This window comes from Leptodactylus fuscus, chromosome 5 (assembly GCF_031893055.1).
Source record: "Leptodactylus fuscus isolate aLepFus1 chromosome 5, aLepFus1.hap2, whole genome shotgun sequence".
Taxonomy (NCBI): domain Eukaryota; kingdom Metazoa; phylum Chordata; class Amphibia; order Anura; family Leptodactylidae; genus Leptodactylus; species Leptodactylus fuscus.
In genome coordinates, this window is record NC_134269.1 from 79,621,579 (window position 1) to 79,644,324 (window position 22,746).

The following is a 22,746-nucleotide window of genomic DNA, read 5'->3' on the forward strand; positions in this document are numbered from 1 at the left end:
GAATATGATGCCATGCATTAGTACAGAGCCAGGGTACATTACATGGTTCCCTAGCTTCCTGCCGTCTTGCCCTACAACGCCCATGATCCCCCTTCTCACATCTCCTCCCAGTTTCCCTAGCTAGCCCACGGACAGTTGAGTACCCCTGCCCTATAGATACACCACCAATGAGCCTCAACTGTAACTTCAAATGTATGGTCTACTTCTATAGTATGTGTAACCTTGGTACAGATTTTTTTGTTTGTTTTCCACTCTCCCAGAATACAAGACAACATAAGTCTCCCAAAAGAGGGGGAAGTTTGATCGACCCCTTAAAAGCATCACCAAAATTTATTCTCATGGATTTTTTTTTTTCTGCGCTTCTCTCTGTTATGTTCACAGACAACATTCTCACACCAGGCATTCAAAATATTTTGTCAAAAAACTAACATTCAGGGTCAACACGGTGGCACATCAGCCTTGCAGTGCTGGAGTCCTGGGTTTGAATCCCACCAGGAACAACATCTGCAAGGATTTTGTATTTTCTCTCCCAGTTTGCGTGGATTTCCTTCCATTCTACAAAAGGCATACTGATAGGGAGAAAAAAAAAAAAAAAAGTACATTGTGATCCCTATAAGGGGCTCACAATCGACAAAAAAAAAAAAAAAAAAAAAAAAAAAGAAAAAGAAAAAAGGATTGTTATTTATATACAGGAGCCAACTCTTTCCCTCAATGCAATGTCTGATGTGGTCGTTGCCTTGAAGATGTAATTGTATGGTCAACCAATGTGATGGCCATACTAGACTTTATTTACTATCCCATTAATAGTACTAGTTTAAATTTTATTCATACTTGGAATAATGCTTCAATGACTGTTTTAAATCTGGGGATTTTGACACCGAATCCACCTCAGAATCTGCCACCTCACAATAGAGGTCTATGTAGACCGCTAGCTTCGTTTTTTTTCCGTGAGCAGTATGTTCCCTCTCACAGAAAAAAGAACCAAGCAGCCCTTTCTTCAGGCGGATTCCGCGGCTGATTCAGCCCCAGTGTCCCGCCTTGCAACAGCACCCTCCGGACTAAGTCCATTCATTTGGGCCTACTCCGGAGCGGGAAGCCGCGACTATCGGAAGCCGCGACAGTCGCATTTTGGTCCTATTCTGACATGGCTTCCCGCGTCAAAATCAGGACCAAAATACGCCATCCCTAGCCCCGTGTGAACTAGCCCTAAATCAGTGACCAGGTTGGACATTCTTTGTCCATATACACTATATATTATATTTGTTTTCTGTTGAAGATGTTTGGCCAGATGAATGATAAAGTGACTAAAGAGACATTATTGATTTGATAATAAATTTTATTTTTTTTGTAAAACATCTGGATATAGACCATATACATTATTACACTGTCAACACTATGCCATTTAAGAATGTATTAAATCTCACTTTTAATCGTATTTCAGAACAACATTAAAAAGAAACATTCTTCCTCTTGTAACAAAGGTGGCAAGTAGCCTGGTTTCATATGACATCTCTGCTGTGCAATATACAGTAAGTACAAAGACAACACTTCAAAAAGCATCTGAATACCAACTGAATTGTATTTGGCACGGCAGAAGAACACTCCTATCACTGGATGACTGCTATAAAAGGCACTCCTCAATGTTATCCCATATGTCTACAGCACACTGACCAAATTTAGCAGGTGTCTCAGAGGCACAATATATAAGATTTATTTCGCTTTACTGAAAAAGGAGCACTAAAATTGATATAGGATTTCTTCTGGATATAAAATAAGGAGTTTAGCAGTTGCTTTGAGATACAAAGTTATAGTATAATGCCAATGTAAAACACCACATTACATCAATGGAACTCCTATTTAGAGCAGGTAAGTGCATTTATGGCAGCATTACTACAGCTGGAGAAGATGGTGTCTGAATTTCATCCAGTGGAACAGGGAATTCTCCCTAAACACTGATTTACTACCTAGAAATTAATAAATAAGTGAGAAAACTAGTGTCATGTATTCAGTCTACCCCGACATGCAGAGAATCCCGATAAAGGTGTAATGCTGCCTTTATCTACAATGCATATTTTCTCAATGTCTGTCTCTCTTTGGTTTGCCTAAAATATTTGGATACTGTATTTCTTCAATCATATAACAGTTCCCAGTCTAGTATTAATCTAGTTTTTGCCATTCACATCTGCTTCTAAACAGTGGAATTGGAGAACTTGACATAAAAAAAAAAAAAAAAGTCCTGGGAAACAACCCAATGGAGAAGAATAGAGGGGAACTAAATATGCTTGATTGCTGAATGTTGCAGGTATAAAATTTGCCATATGACAACATTTGTTGCCAAAATATGTGAAAAAAGGGACATGAAATCAGAGAGACATCTGAGTGAACCATGGCATACAAGTGGGAATGGCTTTAATTGGCGATGAAGGGCCCATATACTAGGTTACACTTCATTGCACTACAGTTTATAATCATATATTGCGGTCAGTAAGTATTCTATGTATTATTTAATCAATCCTTCCATAATGATGTATAGGAAGCAATAAATACCATATCATAGCAAGGTTTTGATAAAGTGAATGCGGCATTCTGCTGAACTACAGATTTAGAAAGTTGTAGAAACATGTAAAAGGAATCTTACATTCGTGAACAGTATTAGTGACTCACTAGCCACTATTTGTGTCTGCCTCCATTCATAAATAAAACTGTAGTCAATCATAATAGAAATGCAAACCAATATCACTTATCAAAACCATGTTACAAAATATTGGCATCTTGAAAGCTAAAAATTGTTCGCAACCATGAAAGTTTACAATGATGGACAAAAATGGAATTTCAATGTATAGGTATATTGTCACCAACAAGTATCAAAAAGGAAAAGAAAATAGCCCCTAGCCAAGTTGACCACCACAAGAGTAAAGAGGAGAAAAGTAAAATAGATGGAATTATATAGTGCACCACTTTTAGCCAGCCTTTGTATTATTATGGCCTCTCAGAACAGTATGGCAGCATGTCTCACCAGGACCAGTGTGGAACTGTCTCTGTCCTAAAGGGTCCAAAAATGCAAATATGGCACATATAATGTCATCGCTTAGAAACAGCCCTGAAGAAATTTTGCTGGTTTTTATTCTGCCCTAAATTCCTGTTGAAACATAAGAAACCGTATATATAATTCTTGCAACATTAGCTGTGAAAACATACATAATAGGGACGTATAGGTATTGCTGGGAAGCATAAACTTACAGTAAGAGGTCAGCACTACTGCCTAATTGGAAATGCTAACGGCAACCCTGTACTATGAGTACATGGCCAAGAGCACCAGACTTGTAGGTGTATGTAAAATCATTCATGACTAGCACATTCTTTAGCAAGAAAATAAAGCAGTAATGCTCCTGGATGTTTGGGAATGTCATACAAAGCTCTGAAGTACTGACGATAAAATGTATATTCAGAGATCACAGAACTCCAACAGCACTAAGGGTTGGCATTTAGGGATTTATTTTAGGGGGTGGTCTCAGCATCCACATTTGCCTTTGTCTTTGTCCTCATTTAACTGCTCAGTAGAGCTATGGCCATTGGACCGGACCACCCCTTGAGGTATCCAAGACTTGTCCACACACCGTTCCATCCGCTTCATGATCAGATCCAGTAAGGTATCCACTGCTTTATTCACATTTGTTCCATCTGCGGCACTGGTTTCAAAATAGGGGATTCTGTAAAGGGGTTAACAGAACGATATTAAATCACTGCATACTAGTCAAAATACATAGAAAGAAGAGCTGACAGCTTGTTTACACCTCCTGAACCATCACCATGTTATAAAGCTCTAACAGTTTTGGTATTGTGCAATTATCATAAACTTTATGATGACGTATTGTGTAAAAATGAAGTTTCACGCTGCATGCCAAAATGAATATCTAGGTAGTGGTGTTCCTGTGAACAGTCCTACAGTCTGGACTAAACCCATGTCTCCTGGACAAGCACAGAGAAGAGATGTACTTTCCTCATCTTCAAAGTCAAATCTCTCTTACTTGGTCTTGCAATACCTGGCGCATGCGCACTGAAGCAGAGGCAAGTACATCTCACTTTACTGTAAAAAAGTGTTATATATATATATATATATATATATATATATATATATATATATATATATATATAAAAATAGAACCGCCTATCACCAGTCCTCTGACACAGTCTGGATCTCGGCTGGTCTTTATTTCCTGGTATCTTTGAGTACACAGGAAATTCATAGATAATGGCACATGCACTGTGTGTGTTCATAGGCAGGTGCACACAGAAGATATTTCAGTGTCACAGTATAATTAGCAGAAAGTGAATTTCATCATAAAAAATAAATACATTTTATTATACTAAAATACAAAAAATGTCCACTTAGTCAATCACTGTCTACGTCTCCAGACATTTTCTTTCTGTATCAAGACACCAGAAAGTAAAGAGTAACAAGGACATGATAAGCATCAGAAAAGATATGGCAGGGGATGGGTCAGGAGTGAGACTTTTTTTTCACCACTTTTGTACAGCCTGATTGGTACTTTAAATCAGAGTTTCGTGTAAGACCCTCCTTTAATTTCATCTTCGTTCTTAGGCTCATTTTGACTTAAACACTATAAACTATAGTTATAAACAATGGATTTCTTAGGCTGCATTCACACTGAGTAACGCTGGCGTTTTTTGTGCTTATTTTTGCACATAGCGCGTATACGCGGCGTTAACGCTGCGCTATGTGCAAAAATAAGCACAAAAAACGCCAGCGTTACTCAGTGTGAATGCAGCCTTACACTGTATTTCAACTCTACAAGGACCCTCTCCATTGGAATGCAAAGTGAATATAAAAAAGAAACAGTTTTTTGTTACCTGTGCAGCTTCCTCTGCTAACAATATTATAGCATTACATTCAATGCAGAAAAAACAAACACCCAGGTCTGAATTCTAACCCATCATGGAGAATGGGACAGGTTATCATAGCATCAGATATCCAGTCAGTCAATCCCCACAATAGTCTAGATTAGCATTTTCTAGACACCTCTGCTGTCCCATACTTCCAGGAGAAACAAAGGAACCAGAATGGTAAATGCAATGTGCCAAGTCCTTCTGACAGAGGATGTCAACTAAAAGCTTTAGTAGCCAAGTCCAGTTTGTATCTTTTTATTGAGTCTTCCTTATGATAAGCAGTTGATCAATTCCTTTATTTGTCCACATGATAAATGTCATACGCCAGTGACCCTGCTATACAACCACACCATAGACTGTTGATAGGCGTCTCCCTAGATCTTTAATTGTACTTTGGTCAGGTCAAATATTTACTGTACAGAAAAGACAGATTAATGGGTTCGCTTTCTTCCACTGACCTACATAACATTTGTCATGTAGGGAAATATAAGATGTAAAAATATTAACCCATGTAAGAAAGCTATGACGGGTACATTTTAAGAAGTCATTACATTATTGGTCCACAAGGGGGTGCTAAAACTATAGATGGAATACTTACAATGGCTATAGCTAGAACATTATAGAAAGCCAAGTTACATAAATATGTGTTCACATATTAAAGTGGCTTTGTCCTTCTGAATAAAAATGCAACAAAATACAAAAACATTGCAGTTTGACAATCAAACAAAATAAAAAAGTTGTTACACTTTTACAAAAATGGATTTTCTAAGCTACTTTTTGCAGACCCTGGCAACACGAAAAAAAAAAAAAATAGGTTTCAAAACCAGAGCCGGAGAAAACTAGCTAATCTGCTTAACTCCAAATAGTCTCACAATTCAGTGAATCCAACACACACCACCAATTTATTCTGTGTATTTGCAGATGCAAAGCATAACATATGAAACGAGGATTAAAGCATTGTGACATCCAGGCATAGGAATCAGACCAGGCAGGCAACCTAAATGTCAGCTGGAACAATGGAAGGAAGGAAACTGCTCACCCATATTTCTCCGCAAATTCCTTTGCCTCATCTTCCTTAACAGCTCTCTGGTCCTCCAGGTCACCTTTGTTTCCACACATCACAATGTCTGGGTTTTCACAATAGGCATGGATTTGCAACTGGCCTAAGAAAGAAATAGAATACATAATTGACAAGCTTAGAAATGTTACTCTACAACCTGTGAGCTAAAGCAGAACAGTAAGATGTACTATTAGAATGACATTTTACAGCTGACAATTCTACACAGAAATTGAGCATCTGGTATTGATAATGAATTACAGACTGTACTCATGGTCATTTAAGACTCGATTTTATTGATGGGTTATCGGTAGAGCAAAAAGGGTGCAGGTGCCCTTGGGCCATCACCAAACACCTCAGCGTAAGGCTCCACAAGACAATGTGCTGTGTTTTTCATGGCTAGCACACTGCCCCATACACAATACAATGTATAGTCATCGGTACTTTTATGGGGCTGGGAGTAAAACTCAGGACACTCCCTATTCCTAATTTTTGGCCCGGGCTTAGTTTCACAATCTATGGGTCCATGGAGGTCATAGATGGCACACAGATATTACCTATGTGCCGCTTATGCCACTTTGCATAGACCCCACAAATGTACACATTTGTGTGCATGTAACCTAATTCAGAAGGGCCAACCATCAGTTTGTTAAGTTTGGTTTGTGAACCTAGGACCTGAGCATGGCTTGATTTCATAGCATTTCATAGAAAAGTTATATAGTAGATTCATGGCAGTATTTTAGGGCACTGTAATGCATTGTTATTTTGGCATTCTACAAAACTATATATCTAGCTTTCTTTTCCTCAGAGTTTCCCTTTCTAAAAACAGGGAGAGGAAGCAAAACACAGATTTGCTAATGAAAATATGTCAGACTTCTGGTGCAAGTTGTACCATAATCTGCAGCACATTTGCCAATAGAGATTTAGACACTTCCTATGACTTGACTGACAAGAGGGGAATGGCTTACTGAAAAGCAGGCATGGCCTAATTGGAAGAGTTGTGCCTAAACGGCGACACTGTACACCAAAAATCTTGCATTTTTTATTTTTTTTTTGCTGTTAACTAAACCAAGAAATAGGTGGCGTAAAGTTAGGCTTCATACACACAATTGTGTGCAGTCTGCGGGTCAGTGAAAACAGTACAGATGATACCCGGATTAGTATCCAGGTGTCATCTGTTATTTGCACTGACCCATCCATTCTATCGACTGGGCCAAGCTGCAAATGCAGAAAGGTAAAGAACCTGCTGAAGAATTTGCAGCTCTTAAATGAAGCCCAGACACAGAGCTGCAAAAACTATAGCTTTGTCTATGGGCCCATGCTTTTATCCACAATTGCAGATACAATTGAGGCCATGTGCATAAGACCTTAGACTAGGCAGTTTAAAATGTATCAGATTTAGCATCAAACACAGTGATAAAGCTGGGGAGGTTTAAAATTGTCTAATCCAGTATTCCTAAAAATCTATCCCTGTGTTTTGCCCAGAAATTACAAATTTTGTTCTGGCGATTCTTAACCATAACAAAAAAAAAAAAAAAAATGTAATTTAGGATCAGCACAAGAGAAGTCAATGTAATTACAAGGATACTCACTAATATTTTTATATCAATTCTATTTGTATAAAATTTAAAATGTAGTAAAAATGTACCATAACGTAGAAAGAATTACTACTGCACTGGCTACTTTCTAACATCCTTCTTTAGTAAAGATTTTTTTAGTATTCTATAGCATTAGGCCAAGTAGCGTTAAATAAAGATGGGCAAGATGAAGCATACATAAATGCAAAATGGCTATTGCAATCTTTTCTTACACTAATCAGCCCAATGCCAAGGAATTTTAGAGCATGTGTGTCAAGGAAGAGGATTAGTAAAGTCATTAGTACCACAATATTTTTCTATCTTGGATTACTTGACGCTAAATTGTCACTGCTGAGCACCACATTAGTGCCCAGGTGTGTGGATATTTCCAAGTTTTGGAGGACAAAGTAGTGCTAGTCTTACTCACTTTTGCGTGGCTTTGCTGTTAAAAATGTGAAGTGTGGCATGGAGACCCTTACTATAATCTGTCTGTACATCAGTATTTTTCATTATTAATACAATAATGCTGCTATCCACTACAGATCTAGTAATAAATACATAGAATTACACATATTCAAAAGAACAGCAGAAATTCTCCCCGCTTAAGGACTCTGGACCCCCACTAATATACTGCTTTAAACAGCAGAACTAGTACTACCCACAAATAGTACGGCCACGTTCACACAGGGAGCAGAATAGCGGATTTTGGCCCTGATTCTGACACGGAAAGCCGCGTCAGAATAGGGTCAAAATGCACCTGCCACGACTTCCGACAGTCACAGCTTCCAGCTCCAGAGTAAGCCCAAATGAATGGGCCTAGATTGGAGGGTGCTGCTGCGAGGCGGACGCCAGGGCTGAATCAGCCGCGGAATCCGCCTGAAGAAAGGGCAGCCCACTTAGTTTTTTCCATGAGCGGCATGTTGCCGCTCATGGAAAAATGAAGCTAGCGGTCTACATAGACTGCTATTGTGAGGGGGCGGATTACGACGTGGATTCAGCGCCAAAATCCGCCCCCTCTTGCCCCGTGTGAACGAGTCCTACTCTATTAGCTAATCAGGATTGATTGATTTATATGGAGGGGGAAAAATAAATAAATATAGTTGGAAGCAACTTCCTTTACCCTTATATCGATTTGCCACTAACATCACACAAAATTGGGAATATCTAATTGCTGAAGGTCCAACAAGAACCTTAGGTCTACAAGTGCTCTATGTGAACAGCAATGGGTGTGTATGTTAAAAAAAAAACATTGCATTCATTTTTATGGGACTGAGGGAATGTTATACTCTGATCTCATTCATGGACACCAGATCTCTGATGACCTTAGGATGGTCACCATTCACAGATCAGTGGGGACCCGACAGCCAGGGCCCCTGCTCAATAGCTGTGAAGAGACAGTGGTGTTGTACACTTTATAAGCCATGTGATAAAGTTATTCATTAATCACATGGCCTAAATACAAAGAAGAGGGGCTGAGCGGCAAACTCAAACACAGATGCTGTACAACATACAGCACGGTGCTTGGTTTTCAGTGAATAGACCACAGCTTTTATCTGAAGGTTATGGTCTCTTCAGACAGCTGATCTACAAGGTATTCTGGTGTAGGACCTGCCAATCTTCAAAAGATGACCTATCCTAGGTCACCAATCTGTCAGCCTGGAAAATCCCTTGTAAGGGCTTGTAAGGACCGGTTGCTTTTCCATCATGTTATGCTTACATGAAACCACAGAATTCAAAGACTGTGTACTCTGTTTTTCGTGTGTGTGTGTGTGTGTGTGTGTGTGTGTGTGTGTGTGTGTGTGTGTGTGTGTGTGTGTGTGTGTGTGTGTGTGTGTGTGTGTGATACATACATGTGTGTATGTTCTATTTTTTTTTCTTCACCTAAAGATCATGCTTACCTATGACTACCAATGACTATGGGTGTAGTCAGTACAAAGATCAGAGACCCTAGGCTATGTTTCTCAGTATGTTCTTTATGTTGAAAGCAAAATAAAACAATGCAGACGTGAAATGTCAAATATGTGACATGACAGACTAATGTAGGTGAAATGTGAAATAGGTCTTACTTCATGCACAAAAACATCACAACCTATTTCATGAATTAAGACACAGAAATAAGGTGAAAGTTCTGCTCTCTATTCTTGTTGCAGTTTCCATAACTAATCTTCAGCTCTTGATCTTGGGTGGGAATCAAAACTCCCTCTAGACAGCACTGTGTTTGCACATGAGGAGGGTGTTCCTTGGTATTTGCAATAAGAAATGCCACAGGTCTTGTTAAACTTCCCTTAACAAATATGAAGTGTAGATAGTGTGCAAACCAAACAACGCAAAGTTTCACACCAATAACTAAATGGCTTACAGGGATCACCTTTAGTAAACCAACACTTAAAGGAACACTGTACAAAAAATTCCCAATAGCATCCTTTGACTCTAATGTTATAACAATTCAATATCTAAGGTATCTTCTGTGTGTCCCAGGAGATCAGCCAATAGGATAATTGGCTTAAAAGTCAGCCCCCTCCTCTTCGTGAGCTGTCTTGAGCAAAACAGAAAGATTGCAAACGTCCATCCCCTATACCAAGTCCCACCTCCCCCAGCAGAAAGTTAATACCTGTGTTGCTGCATAATTTAAGACAGTTTATACAGGGCTTATAAATAAAAATCTAAAAGTAAACTGCAGGATTTTCTAAATTTACTCCTGTAATATAAATTCCTAAATATGAAATAGCAGCTCTCCAATCATGAACCCCTTGGCGACATCTGCCATGGATGCACGCCATGAAATAGATGGGGGCTGCTATCCCAATCAGTGGTCTAGTAACATTGGTAACATGGTATCACAAGGTATCACCGTGAAGATTGGCTGTCACGACAGCCAGAAGCCTACTGAAGGTTTATAGGCCTGTCAACATAGGACAGTCATAATTTGGCAATATACTGGTTTTTTTTTTTCCCCATTCTACACCATAAATTGTTTACTGTATCACAACATATTATACTATACTATACATGGAAAACTGATCAGTGCTAGTTGAAAATACAACTTGTCCTGCAAATAAACAAGCCCTTGGCTAAGAACTTACTACATCATAGTGACCTACAGACTCCATGTTATGAATTTAGGAAAGATGACTTGACAATGAGACTTCTTTATACCTACTGTACCAAAATGTCTGACAACTACACAATGAATTTTTCGTTGTAGTCATACTCATGTCTCATTTTTTTCATGCTTCAGATAAAGAGATTTCACTGATACCTTCTCTATTTTCAGCGATGGTTATGCAAGTTTCCTGTTTATCTGTCTGTTGTCACAATATTAGCAATTATGTATGTGAGATATTGTCTACCCTTGTTTAGGCCACTAAGTGGTCACTGGCAACATGCAATACCATTAAACATATTATGAATGGTTTTTACATGTAATCTTCATTTAAAGATTGAAAAAACTAAAAATATTTCTGATAATGCAAATTTGATCTTCTAAGGGGTCTTTGATCTGGGCAGACTTTACGCTCAAATGACTGCAGATCTAACAAGTGGATAGGCACTGGTTAAAAAGGCCCTTTACACAGGATGATGCCAACTGTATGGTTAATTCTGTTTGCATATTGTGCACAGGTAGATGTCTGACATGCGTTTGTGTGTGTGTGTATATATATATATATATATATATATATATATATATATATATATATATATATATATATATATATATATACACCTGTGTAAAAGGGTATTCAAAGTCTATGGGGCAAAAAAAAAAAAAAAGTCACCATACTCCCTTTAAATGATTGTTGGCCAACCATTCATTGGGTAAACATTTATTTCTCCTAACATCCCCAAATGATTGATTTGGCCAACCTTTATCTAGTGCACATGGTCAACATGGTACACAGACTCAACAGCAACTGTGGTTATGTATCCAGATGCAAAAATGTTATATGTTGTAGGAAAATCCCATATAAGATAAGATAAAGATAATCCTTTAATAGTCCCACAATGGGGAAATTTCAGTGATACAGTTTCATAGATGGTACAGTAGTATATAACAAGAGAGGAAAAACACATAAGCCATAACAAGCTGCGTGTGTAGTAGAGATGAGCGAACACTAAAATGTTCGAGGTTCGAAATTCGATTCGAACAGCCGCTCACTGTTCGAGTGTTCGAATGGGTTTCGAACCCCATTATAGTCTATGGGGAACATAAACTCGTTAAGGGGGAAACCCAAATTCGTGTCTGGAGGGTCACCAAGTCCACTATGACACCCCAGGAAATGATACCAACACCCTGGAATGACACTGGGACAGCAGGGGAAGCATGTCTGGGGGCATAAAAGTCACTTTATTTCATGGAAATCCCTGTCAGTTTGCGATTTTCGCAAGCTAACTTTTCCCCATCGAAATGCATTGGCCAGTGCTGATTGGCCAGAGTACGGAACTCGACCAATCAGCGCTGGCTCTGCTGGAGGAGGCGGAGTCTAAGATCGCTCCACACCAGTCTCCATTCAGGTCCGACCTTAGACTCCGCCTCCTCCGGCAGAGCCAGCGCTGATTGGCCGAAGGCTGGCCAATGCATTCCTATGGGTATGCAGAGACTTAGCAGTGCTGAGTCAGTTTTGCTCAACTACACATCTGATGCACACTCGGCACTGCTACATCAGATGTAGCAATCTGATGTAGCAGAGCCGAGGGTGCACTAGAACCCCTGTGCAAACTCAGTTCACGCTAATAGAATGCATTGGCCAGCGCTGATTGGCCAATGCATTCTATTAGCCCGATGAAGTAGAGCTGAATGTGTGTGCTAAGCACACACATTCAGCACTGCTTCATCACGCCAATACAATGCATTAGCCAGTGCTGATTGGCCAGAGTACGGAATTCGGCCAATCAGCGCTGGCTCTGCTGGAGGAGGCGGAGTCTAAGGTCGGACCTGAATGGAGACTGGTGTGGAGCGATCTTAGACTCCGCCTCCTCCAGCAGAGCCAGCGCTGATTGGCCGAATTCCGTACTCTGGCCAATCAGCGCTGGCCAATGCATTCTATTAGCCCGATGAAGTAGAGCTGAATGTGTGTGCTTAGCACACACATTCAGCTCTACTTCATCGGGCTAATAGAATGCATTGGCCAATCAGCGCTGGCCAATGCATTCTATTAGCTTGATGAAGCAGTGTGTGCACAAGGGTTCAAGCGCACCCTCGGCTCTGATGTAGCAGAGCCGAGGGTGCACAAGGGTTCAAGTGCACCCTCGGCTCTCCTACATCAGAGCCGAGGGTGCGCTTGAACCCTTGTGCACACTCTGCTTCATCAAGCTAATAGAATGCATTGGCCAGCACTGATTGGCCAGAGTACGGAATTCGGCCAATCAGCGCTGGCCAATGCATCCCTATGGGAAAAAGTTTATCTCACAAAAATCACAATTACACACCCGATAGAGCCCCAAAAAGTTATTTTTAATAACATTCCCCCCTAAATAAAGGTTATCCCTAGCTATCCCTGCCTGTACAGCTATCCCTGTCTCATAGTCACAAAGTTCCCATTCTCATATGACCCGGATTTGAAATCCACTATTCGTTTAAAATGGAGGTCACCTGATTTCGGCAGCCAATGACTTTTTCCAATTTTTTTCAATGCCCCCGGTGTCGTAGTTCCTGTCCCACCTCCCCTGCGCTGTTATTGGTGCAAAAAAGGCGCCAGGGAAGGTGGGAGGGGAATCGAATTTTGGCGCACTTTACCACGCGGTGTTCGATTCGATTCGAACATGGCGAACACCCTGATATCCGATCGAACATGTGTTCGATAGAACACTGTTCGCTCATCTCTAGTGTGTAGCACTCAGTTCACAATCCAAACGTCAGGCAATACTGCCATAGGCTATGGTAAAGCATTTTCACAATAATAATCTTGATATGCTACTACAGAGAAAAAAATTATTAACAGATGGAACCAGCGTAAGGTGCACTTACTTATCCAGTTCCTGACATTCAGAAAGCTCTGTTCATTTGTTAAGTCAAAAAGTAAAAGGAATCCCATTGCATCCCTGAAGAAGGCGGTTGTGAGACTACGAAACCTGAAAAGAAAAAAAACAAGGCAAAGTAGCTGCAGTGAGGTGTTCTCAGACAAATATCCTCTTCCTCCAAAATAAATACTACCACATGCCTAAAAAGTTTCCAGTTTGCCAGATCATCATTTCCTAAAATCAGAGGATGAAAAGTTGCCAATGCATCGCCTGTGGATACAACGGCTAGTACCCAAACACTTATCAGGGATATTTTATTCTTTAGTGCTTTTATTTACATTATGATAAATGACAAAAGGGATTTACATGGATTATATATATATTTATAGGTCATCCTCATTAAATTGTGCACAACACCATAGACTAATATGTTGTTACAACAGATCTTCAGAGATCTGAGCTTAAACTGTCCAGGGTGTGTATCTAATGGGTATACAATAGAAATACATGTACTCATGTCAAGCTGACAGCTTCAGCTTGATGGCTTCTATTAAAGGCCTAGCAGGAGAGAAAATAGACACCGTATCCTTCATTGATGTCACTGCATAAAGGTAAGCCTATAGGCTATCATTTACGGTGAGGGCTCTGGAATGTTTGACATCTGAGGACAAGTATTTTCTTACTTCCCATTTGGTCACATATGCTAGACCATGTTTCACAACCTGCAGACACAGATTCCAGGGCAAGAAAGTAGCAGTTGTGGAGTCTAGGCCAGTTTTGGAAAAAAAAGTTACCAATTCCAGCTTAACCCTTAAGTACTATCATGGTGTCTATCATACACATATCATTATGATAGACACCATGATAGTACTTAAAGGGGCTCCATCACCATATTTATGACCTATGAGCCACACAAATGCCTGAATAGCCATTAAAAACACTATTCAGGCACCGCTAATCGTATTGTTAAAGCCCCCCTTCATTTTAAACTAAGACCCTAAAAACAAATATTCAAATCATACTTACCATGCACGGTGGGTGGTTCGTGCACTGGTGGATGTCATCTTTCAGTCACGCCCTCCTCTGGAGTCTTCTTCCAGCGACGCTCTCCTGGGCTCTTTCTTCCACGCCTTCATCTTTTCTTCCGGCGGGTTATGTTGAACTCCCGTGCGTGTGCAGTAGCGCTCCCTCCGGAACGCTACTGCACACGCTCCGGGGCCATTTTTGTGAATGGAAATGCGCGACCGTACTGCGCATGTTCAGTTCCCCTTAGAACTACGCAAGCATGATTTGGATGATACCAGCCGGAAGAAACGAAGATGGAGGCGGGGAAGCAAGAGCCCAGGAGGATGTTGCGGGAGGAACACACCAGAGGATCGCGTGACCGTGCACGAACCACCCACTGTGCACGGTAAGTATGATTTGAATATTCCTTTTTAGGGTCTTCGTTTAAAACAATACGATTAGTGGTGCCTGAATAGCCTTTAAAAAGGGTATGTGTGGCTCATAGGCCATAAAATGTGGTTATAGAGCCCCTTTAAAGGGGTATTCCCATGTACATAGTTTTTTTTTTAATTTAAAATTTTAATTATTTTTACTTAGATCATATAGTTACTGATATTAGACAATTAGCTTTACCACTCCAACCGATGGTTGGTGGAGTAAGGCTTGCATGCAACTGCTCAGCCATAGCAACCCATGCCATGCTACTCTAAATGCAATTTATTTATTTTAAATCTGATGTTAATGTCACAGGAGGTTTGGAGTTCTGTAGTTATTGAGTCAGCAGTTTTGCTCCCCCGTTCTGTAACTTCATAACCAAGTTGCTGTGTTCCCAAATATTTCATTAATACCACTAAAAGATTAATGGTGGAATATCTAGGAGAAATGAATTTTCACAAGCTGACTTGCTAGAATGGTGCCATCCTACTACAGTACAAGGCTGGAATTCTCTGAGCTCTTTAGAATGACCCATTCTGTCCCCAGTGTTTATACAGGAAGACGGCATGGCTAGGTGCTGAATTTTATACATCTGTGGCAATGGGGATTGAAGAACTGAATTCACATTGAATGAAAGGAGTGTCCCAATACTTTTGTCCTTATTACATATCTTAGTCAACATGCATGACTAGACACCATGTGATACTTTTTTCCGCATTCCTTGTTGGGTTTACTTTTCCTAGTATTTGTTACATTTGCCATTACATCACACAGACATGGCAACGGTATAGAACCATTATTTTTTTAGCGTCCTGTACTCAAAAATGGGTGACAGAATCTGGGTGGAATCTACCACGGACTCCTCCATGTGAACTTTCTGTTCATGCATATTGGAGCAGTTTTATGAAGATTGGCATTGCTCATGGTAGTCTTCCTAGTCCAAGACTCGACACATGGTGTGCCTCATATAGGACATGATGCATGCCTCAAAAAAGGCGCACCCTCTGCTACACTGTGCGCCTGGGGTGGAAGTGTACGCCAAGTCACAGCTCAAGCACATCTCCCAATCATTCAAACATGATTTTTGGAAGGTTTGGCGCAAAACTCCTAATTTACAAAAAATTTGCAACAGAAAAAAAGTCAGAGGACTGAGGAAGGGGAGAATAGCAATAGCCACTTCTGTCTTTGTATGTGAAGAGTCATACCAATGGAATCCACCAGCGCTGTGGAGCCAGAAGGCCAAACCTTCGACTCCAACTTTCCAGAGACTGACTGATTCCTGTTCTGATTCCTTCACTAATGGCTGACAGCCATGGTCAGTCAGAAGCAGTAAAGAAGATCCTTTAATTAACTAAAACGCTAAATGCTGAATTGCTATGACAGTAACTATGCAGCAACCTATACAGCCAATTATATTATAGCATTGATTATATAACATAAAAAATAAATTTAATTTTGAAGCCAGTCGGTAACTTTTTTCTGACTAACTCCATTAATCCCAACTCCGCATCCCCTGCCCAATACTTTAACCTCTTCAAGACCGACCCTAAAAGTACCTAGATGACCAGGCCTCATTTTTCAAATCTGACATGTGTCACTTTAGGTGGTAATAACTTTGAGATGCATTAACTTATCATGGTGATTCTGAGATTGTTTTTTTCGCAACACCTTGTACTTTGTGTCAGTGGTACATTTTAGTCAATATGTTTTGTCTTTAATTATGAAAAAATTGGAAATTTGGTGAAAATTTTGAAAAAAATGCAATTTTCAAACTTTGAGATTGCATGCCTTTCATGTAGAATGTCATACTACCCAAATTACTTCATATATTTAATTTACCATATCTCTGCTTTATATTGGCATCAAACTTTAATTGCCCTTTCATTTTTTTCAGATGTTATAAGGCTTACAATTCAAGCAGTAATTTTCCAAATTTTTAAGAATATTTTCAACACACATTTTTCAAGGGACCAGTTCAGTTCTGAAGGGGTCTTGAAAGGCCTCTCTAATAGAAACCCCCATAAATCACCCCATTCTAAAAACTTCACTCCTGGAAGAATTCAAAACTGCATTTAGGAAGTTTCTTAACCCTTTCAGCATTTCACGGCAATTAAAACAAAATGGAGGTCAAATTTACAATTTCAATTTTTTTTTCACTAATATATTCATTTCGCCCTAGAACTTACACATTCACAACGTGTTAAAGGAGAAAACGCATTCTAAATTCTATTAAGCAATTTCCCCCAAGCATGAAACTGTCCCATGTGAGAAAGTTAAATGATGTATGGGCACACTGTAGGGTCCAGAACGGAAGGAGCGCTATTGGTATTTTGGAGGGCAGATTTTGCTGGAATCTGTTTCAGGCACCATGTCTCATTTACAGAGCCCCTGAAGTGCCATAACAGTGGAACCCCCCTCAAAATGACCCCATTTTGAAAACTAGACCCCTCAAGGAATGTATCCAGGGGTATAGTGAGCACTTTGACCCTACAAGTGTTTCACAGATTTTTTTTTACCATTGAGACATGAAAAGTTAAAAAAAAAAATTTCTACTATTATGTCACTTTAGCCCCCAATTTTTCATCTTCAAAAGGGGTTAAAGGAGAAATTGCAACCCACATATTGCTACACACTTTCTATTGAATGCAACAATACCCCATATGTTCTGGTATACAGATATACGGACACATGGCAGCGCCCAGAACGGAAAGAGCGCTAATTGGGTTTTGGAGGCCAGCTTTTGCTGCAATCATTATCAGGCATTATGTCCCATTTGCAGAGCCCTCTAGGTGTCGAAACAGTAGAAACCTCCAAATTGTGACCCCATTTTGGAAACTAGACCCCTTGAGGTATTTATTGAGGGTTATAGTGAGTATTTTGACCCCATAGGTTTTGAAAAAATTTGCGGCAAACAAAAGTTTTTCATATTTTTTTTTACACAAAAGTGTCATTTTAAAGGCAGCTTTTTTCCCCATAACACATGAAAATAAAGAAAAACACCCCAAAATAGATGACCCCATTTCTCCGGTGTTCAAAAATGTACACTTTGTGGCCTTAATCCTATGTACGGACGCACAGTAGGGTCCAAAAAGAAGGGAGCACCAACTGGATTTCAAGACACAATTTTTGCTTCAAAATGTTTCAGACCCATTGCACATTCAAACAAGATTTGCGTTACCAAAATAATTTAAAACCCCCATAAATGACCCCATTTTATAAACTAGACCCCTTAAGGTATTCATTGAGGGGTATAGTGATCATTTTGACCCTATAGCCATTTCACAGATTTTACTAACCTTGGGATGTGTAGGTTAAAAGTTACTAAAATGTCCCTTTATCTCCAAAGTTTTCATTTTCACAAGGGGTTAAAGGAGAAAAAGCCCCCCACAGTTTGTTAAACAATTTCTCATGAATACGGCAATACCCCCTATGTGGCCATAATCTTCTGTATGGGGACATGGCGGGTCTCATAATGGAAAAAGCGCTATTTGGCTTTTGGAGGGCAGATTTTGCTGGAATAGGTTTCTCGTGCCATGTCGCATTTGCTGAGCCCTAAAGTATCAGGACAATGGAAACACCTCAAAAGTGACCCCATTTAAAAAAAAACTACACCCATCAAGGAATGTATCAAGGGGTATTATCATTCTGAGCCTAAAAATGCTTCCCAAAAATTAATGCACAAAATGAAAATTAAAATTTTGAAAGAAATCTGCCATTTTGGTGCCCAATGAGTTGCACCCACTTTGTGTCATCAGAGACCTGCACTCCTAAAACTATTAAGGGGCCATCCCGGGTAGAAAGAAGTTATATATGTGGGTGTACACTGCTGCTTGGACACACAGCAGGACTCAGAAGGGAAGGAGCAGTGGGCTTTTTAGCTTTTGGTGTACAGATTTGGAGGGGTTTCCTGACGCCATGTTGTTTTTGCAGAGCCCTGGAGGTGACAGTAATTTGGAATTACACAACAAGTGACCCCATTTTGTAGGGGAAATTTTAGAGTCTCTACAAATGTGACATGGTGTCCAAAAACCAACAATCTAAATCAGCTGTCCAAAAGCACATATCGCTCCTTCCCTTCTGCGCCCTGCTGTGTACCCAAGCGGCAGTTTATGCCCACATGTATGACACTGGTGTACCCCGGATAACGGACTTAATGCCATATTTGGGTAGAAATGGCTGTTTGGGCACAGCCGGGCACAGAAGGAAAGGAGCGCTATATTGGTTTTTGGATCGCAGATTCAGATGTTTGGTATCTGGTTGCCCATGTCAGGTTTGTAGAGCCTCTAAAGTACCAGTAAAGTGGAATCCCTTAGAGAATGACCCCGTTTTAAAAACTGCACCCCTCAAAGAACTTATTAGGGGGTGTATCGGGCAATAGTATCCTAAACGTGATTGCACAGCGGATGGTGAATAGTAGATATGTAAGCTGTGCGGACTACATTGGGAACACCAAATTACCTACTATATCCCCAGTAGCTACTATGTTTGAGGGGAGGTCACTCTGGGGTGCAGTTCTGGTTTATTTTCCCTCGTAATCTCTAAATCTGGTTTGTACCCCAGTATTCGCTCACACAGCTTATACATTCCCTTCCTGCCGTAGCCAGTTGTGTTCTTATGATTTGGTGATTGTTTTTTTTTGTCTTCACATTGTACAAGCTATAATTTATTTTTTATTTTTCTGGTGATGTGGCCGCATGAAGGCTTGATGTTTGCGGTATGAGATGTATTTTGTTATAACATTTTTGGGTGTTTTTAACATATTGACTAACTTATTAACTCTTTCTTGTTGAATTAAAAAAATCCCTATCAATTCTGGTATTGTGTTTTGCCTTTAAATTTCTTTTCTGCAAGGCGTATAGCATAAGTAACATGTGACCTTTATTCTGTGGGTCGGTACGATTACGGCGATACCTCATTTATATTCTTTTTTATGTGTTACTAGTTTTGCAGAACAAAAAATCCATTTGGGGACGTAAATCAATTACTTCTGAGAGGTATAACATTTTTAGTTTTCGGTTGACAGAATTGGTTTATGGCTTATTTTTTGCGGGACAACCTATGCTTTGTATTAGTGCTGTTTTGGGGTACATGTGACTTTTTCATCACTTTTTATAGCATATTTTGTAAGGTGAGATGGCGAAAAAACATTACTTTTGCGGGTTTTTTTCAGGTATTCACTGTGTAGGTTAAATATTGTTTCAGTTTTATTGTACAGGTTGTGACGGACGTGTTGATACCAAATATGTATTGTTTTTATTAATATTTTGGGTTTTTTTATATCATTAATTTTATATAAGAAAAGGGAATTTGGGTTTTTTTTATAACTATATAAAAAAATTTTTACACACTATTTATTTTTTAACTTTTTATTTACATTTTTTATTTGTCCTATAAGGACACTAGAACCAGCGATCAGAGGGGATCGCTGGCTCTATGCTATAGACTGCAATACAGTGTATTGCAGTCTATGGAGGAAGCCAATCGATACAGACGTATCGGCTGGCTTCCTCAATAGTCGGCAGGATCAACCAGGTACTGGGGGCTCTTAGCAGCCTGGGGTGACTGGACAGACCTCAGGCTGCAGAAGGTAAGAGCACCCCCCAATCTCATTCTAACCTTTTCTAAGCCCCTTGGATACGGCGGTGATGTTTCACCGCCAGCATCTAAGGGGTTAAAACTTCTGTTCGGAGACCAGCTCTGAGCGGAGTAGATAGAGCACAGTGTTAGCTATAAGATATAGCTAACACTTGCTTCCGATGCCGCCTGCAGGATCACCTAACCTGCGGGCGGCATCGCATGTCAGGGAAAGTTTGTTACTGCAACAAACTTTCCCTGACATGGCCACTACATGATCGGGACCTGAATCTATCAGGTCCTGATCATGTCTCCGTGGACCCCAGCAGCTATTAGTGCTGGATCCACGGAGCTCCCGACCCTCGGGGAGACCCGATCCCCATTTTAAAAGGGGCCGTTAATTAACGTCGGCGCAGCACAGAGCCCAAGCCGTGCCAACGTTAATCTACAGGGGCCGGTCGGGAAGCGGTTAAGTGAATTGTGCCTGCATGTTGCCTTGTAACTGGAAGGTTCTTTCCAAAATAAACTGAGCCATAAGTTGCTTCCGTTTAAACTTACATTGTCTCCTATGCCTTTATTTTAACCTAATGTCAAGTGCGCCACAAAACACCATCACATGGAAGTCCGGTAGCAGAGAGTGCCTCGGGGGTCCAACTACTATCACTTCAATGTAACCCCTTCATCATCACAGTGCTGGCCTGAGACCTTTAAGCGGATTTCATGCAAAAAGCCACAGTGATTAGTGAAGCTATCATCTTGGGCCTTCTAACTGTGCCATCCCTACACCACACTTTTAACCTATCTCTAATGCTGGCCACAGACATCCTGCGCTTTCCCCCATCCACAATTCAATTTGGCTGAGCAATGCAAGTATACTAAATGGGACAGATGGTAAATATCCACCAACGCTTTCCTGTCTATTACAGATCAGGCCAGAGTAAGGTCATTATTAGACCAAAACTTTGCCTTTTATTGATCGGTGGTTAGGTTTAATCAGATTTGTTCTATACTACCACTAGGTTTGCCTCAATAATAAAAATAAATATAGCACTTGACTCAGTGTGTGCTTTCAGTGTGAGCTAGGACTTCTTACCAATGCATGTGTCTGTATCAGAAAATAGATTAGATGGTCAGCCAGTGTGACCAGTGGGTTCAACAGACAACTCATCTGTCTGGATAGCTTAAAGAGGACGTTTCACCACTTCTTTGCATCCTTCAACAGATGTTGTTCCAATTCTGACGCAGTTGGAGTTTTTTCTGTAGCCCTTACCATTCCTCAGCAATCAGTGATGTTCCTTTGAGTAGAATTAGGCAGAAGCATCTACCAGACAAGTAGGCAATTTAACTGTACTTTAACACCACCAAATGCTTAGGCACTAAAGAAAAAATTCCAACTGTGCTGGAAACAGTTGGAAATTACCTATTGAAAGATACAAAGAGTTGGATGAGGTGGTGAAAGGTCCTCTTTAAATATCATGTTTGTTCCCAAGGTCTTCTCACAAACATGGGACTATGTCTATGGGACTTGCAATCAAATGATTGCAGGTTCAAGCCCCCTAGGCGGGGGATAATAAAATAGTAAAGAAAAAAAAAAAAAAAAAAACTTAAAAAAAAAAAATATAATAAAAAATAAAATAAATAAAAGTTCACCTCCTTTCCCTAGAATACATATAAAAGTATAACATTACTGTGAAACATACACATTAGGTCTACCTGTGTCTGAAAATGCCCTGTCTACTAATAGTTTTATGTACAGTGAACGTCAAAATCAAAAGTACTAAACCGCCGGGTTTTTCTCTCTGTTTTGCCTCTGAATTAAATAATAGGTGATCTAAGCAATAAACATTTCCCAAAATGGTATAACTAAAAAGTACACCTGGCCCCACAAAAAAACGCCCTATACATCCCCGTACAGCTGCAGGGTCACCTGTCAATGTGGCCTTGCAGCTGTTCCAAAACTACAACTCCCATACATTAAATATTTTACCATTTTTTGCCTGAAAATTTTTTTTTCCCTATTTTTCTCCTCTAAAACCTGGGTGCGTCTTATAGTCCGAAAAATATGTAAGTATAATATTACACATGCTGAACGATATAAGCAAATAGAGCTACCACACATTGTAAAGCGCTGTATTAATAAAGATTATTAATAGAGATGAGCGAGCAGTGTTCGATCGAGTAGGTGCTCGATCGAATACTACGGTATTCGAAATACTCGTATTCGATCGAACA

The 22,746-nt window shown here is 40.0% G+C and overlaps 1 protein-coding gene across 4 annotated transcripts in view; it reads right to left on the reverse strand.

Moving 5' to 3' along the window:
- Positions 1-1,361: 1,361 nt before the first annotated feature.
- Positions 1,362-22,746, reverse strand: part of RAB27A (RAB27A, member RAS oncogene family) — a 64,749-nt gene continuing 43,364 nt past the window's right edge. For 3 of the 4 annotated variants that reach the window (XM_075273537.1, XM_075273536.1, XM_075273538.1), the window contains 3 exons: positions 13,508-13,611; positions 5,948-6,071; positions 1,362-3,710 (listed from right to left, as the gene is read on the reverse strand). In XM_075273537.1, the coding sequence (XP_075129638.1) occupies positions 3,512-3,710; positions 5,948-6,071; positions 13,508-13,611 (427 nt within the window). In that variant the 3' untranslated portion in view covers positions 1,362-3,511. The remainder of the gene's footprint in view (positions 3,711-5,947; positions 6,072-13,507; positions 13,612-22,746) is intronic. The other variant, XM_075273539.1, reaches the window with a different exon arrangement.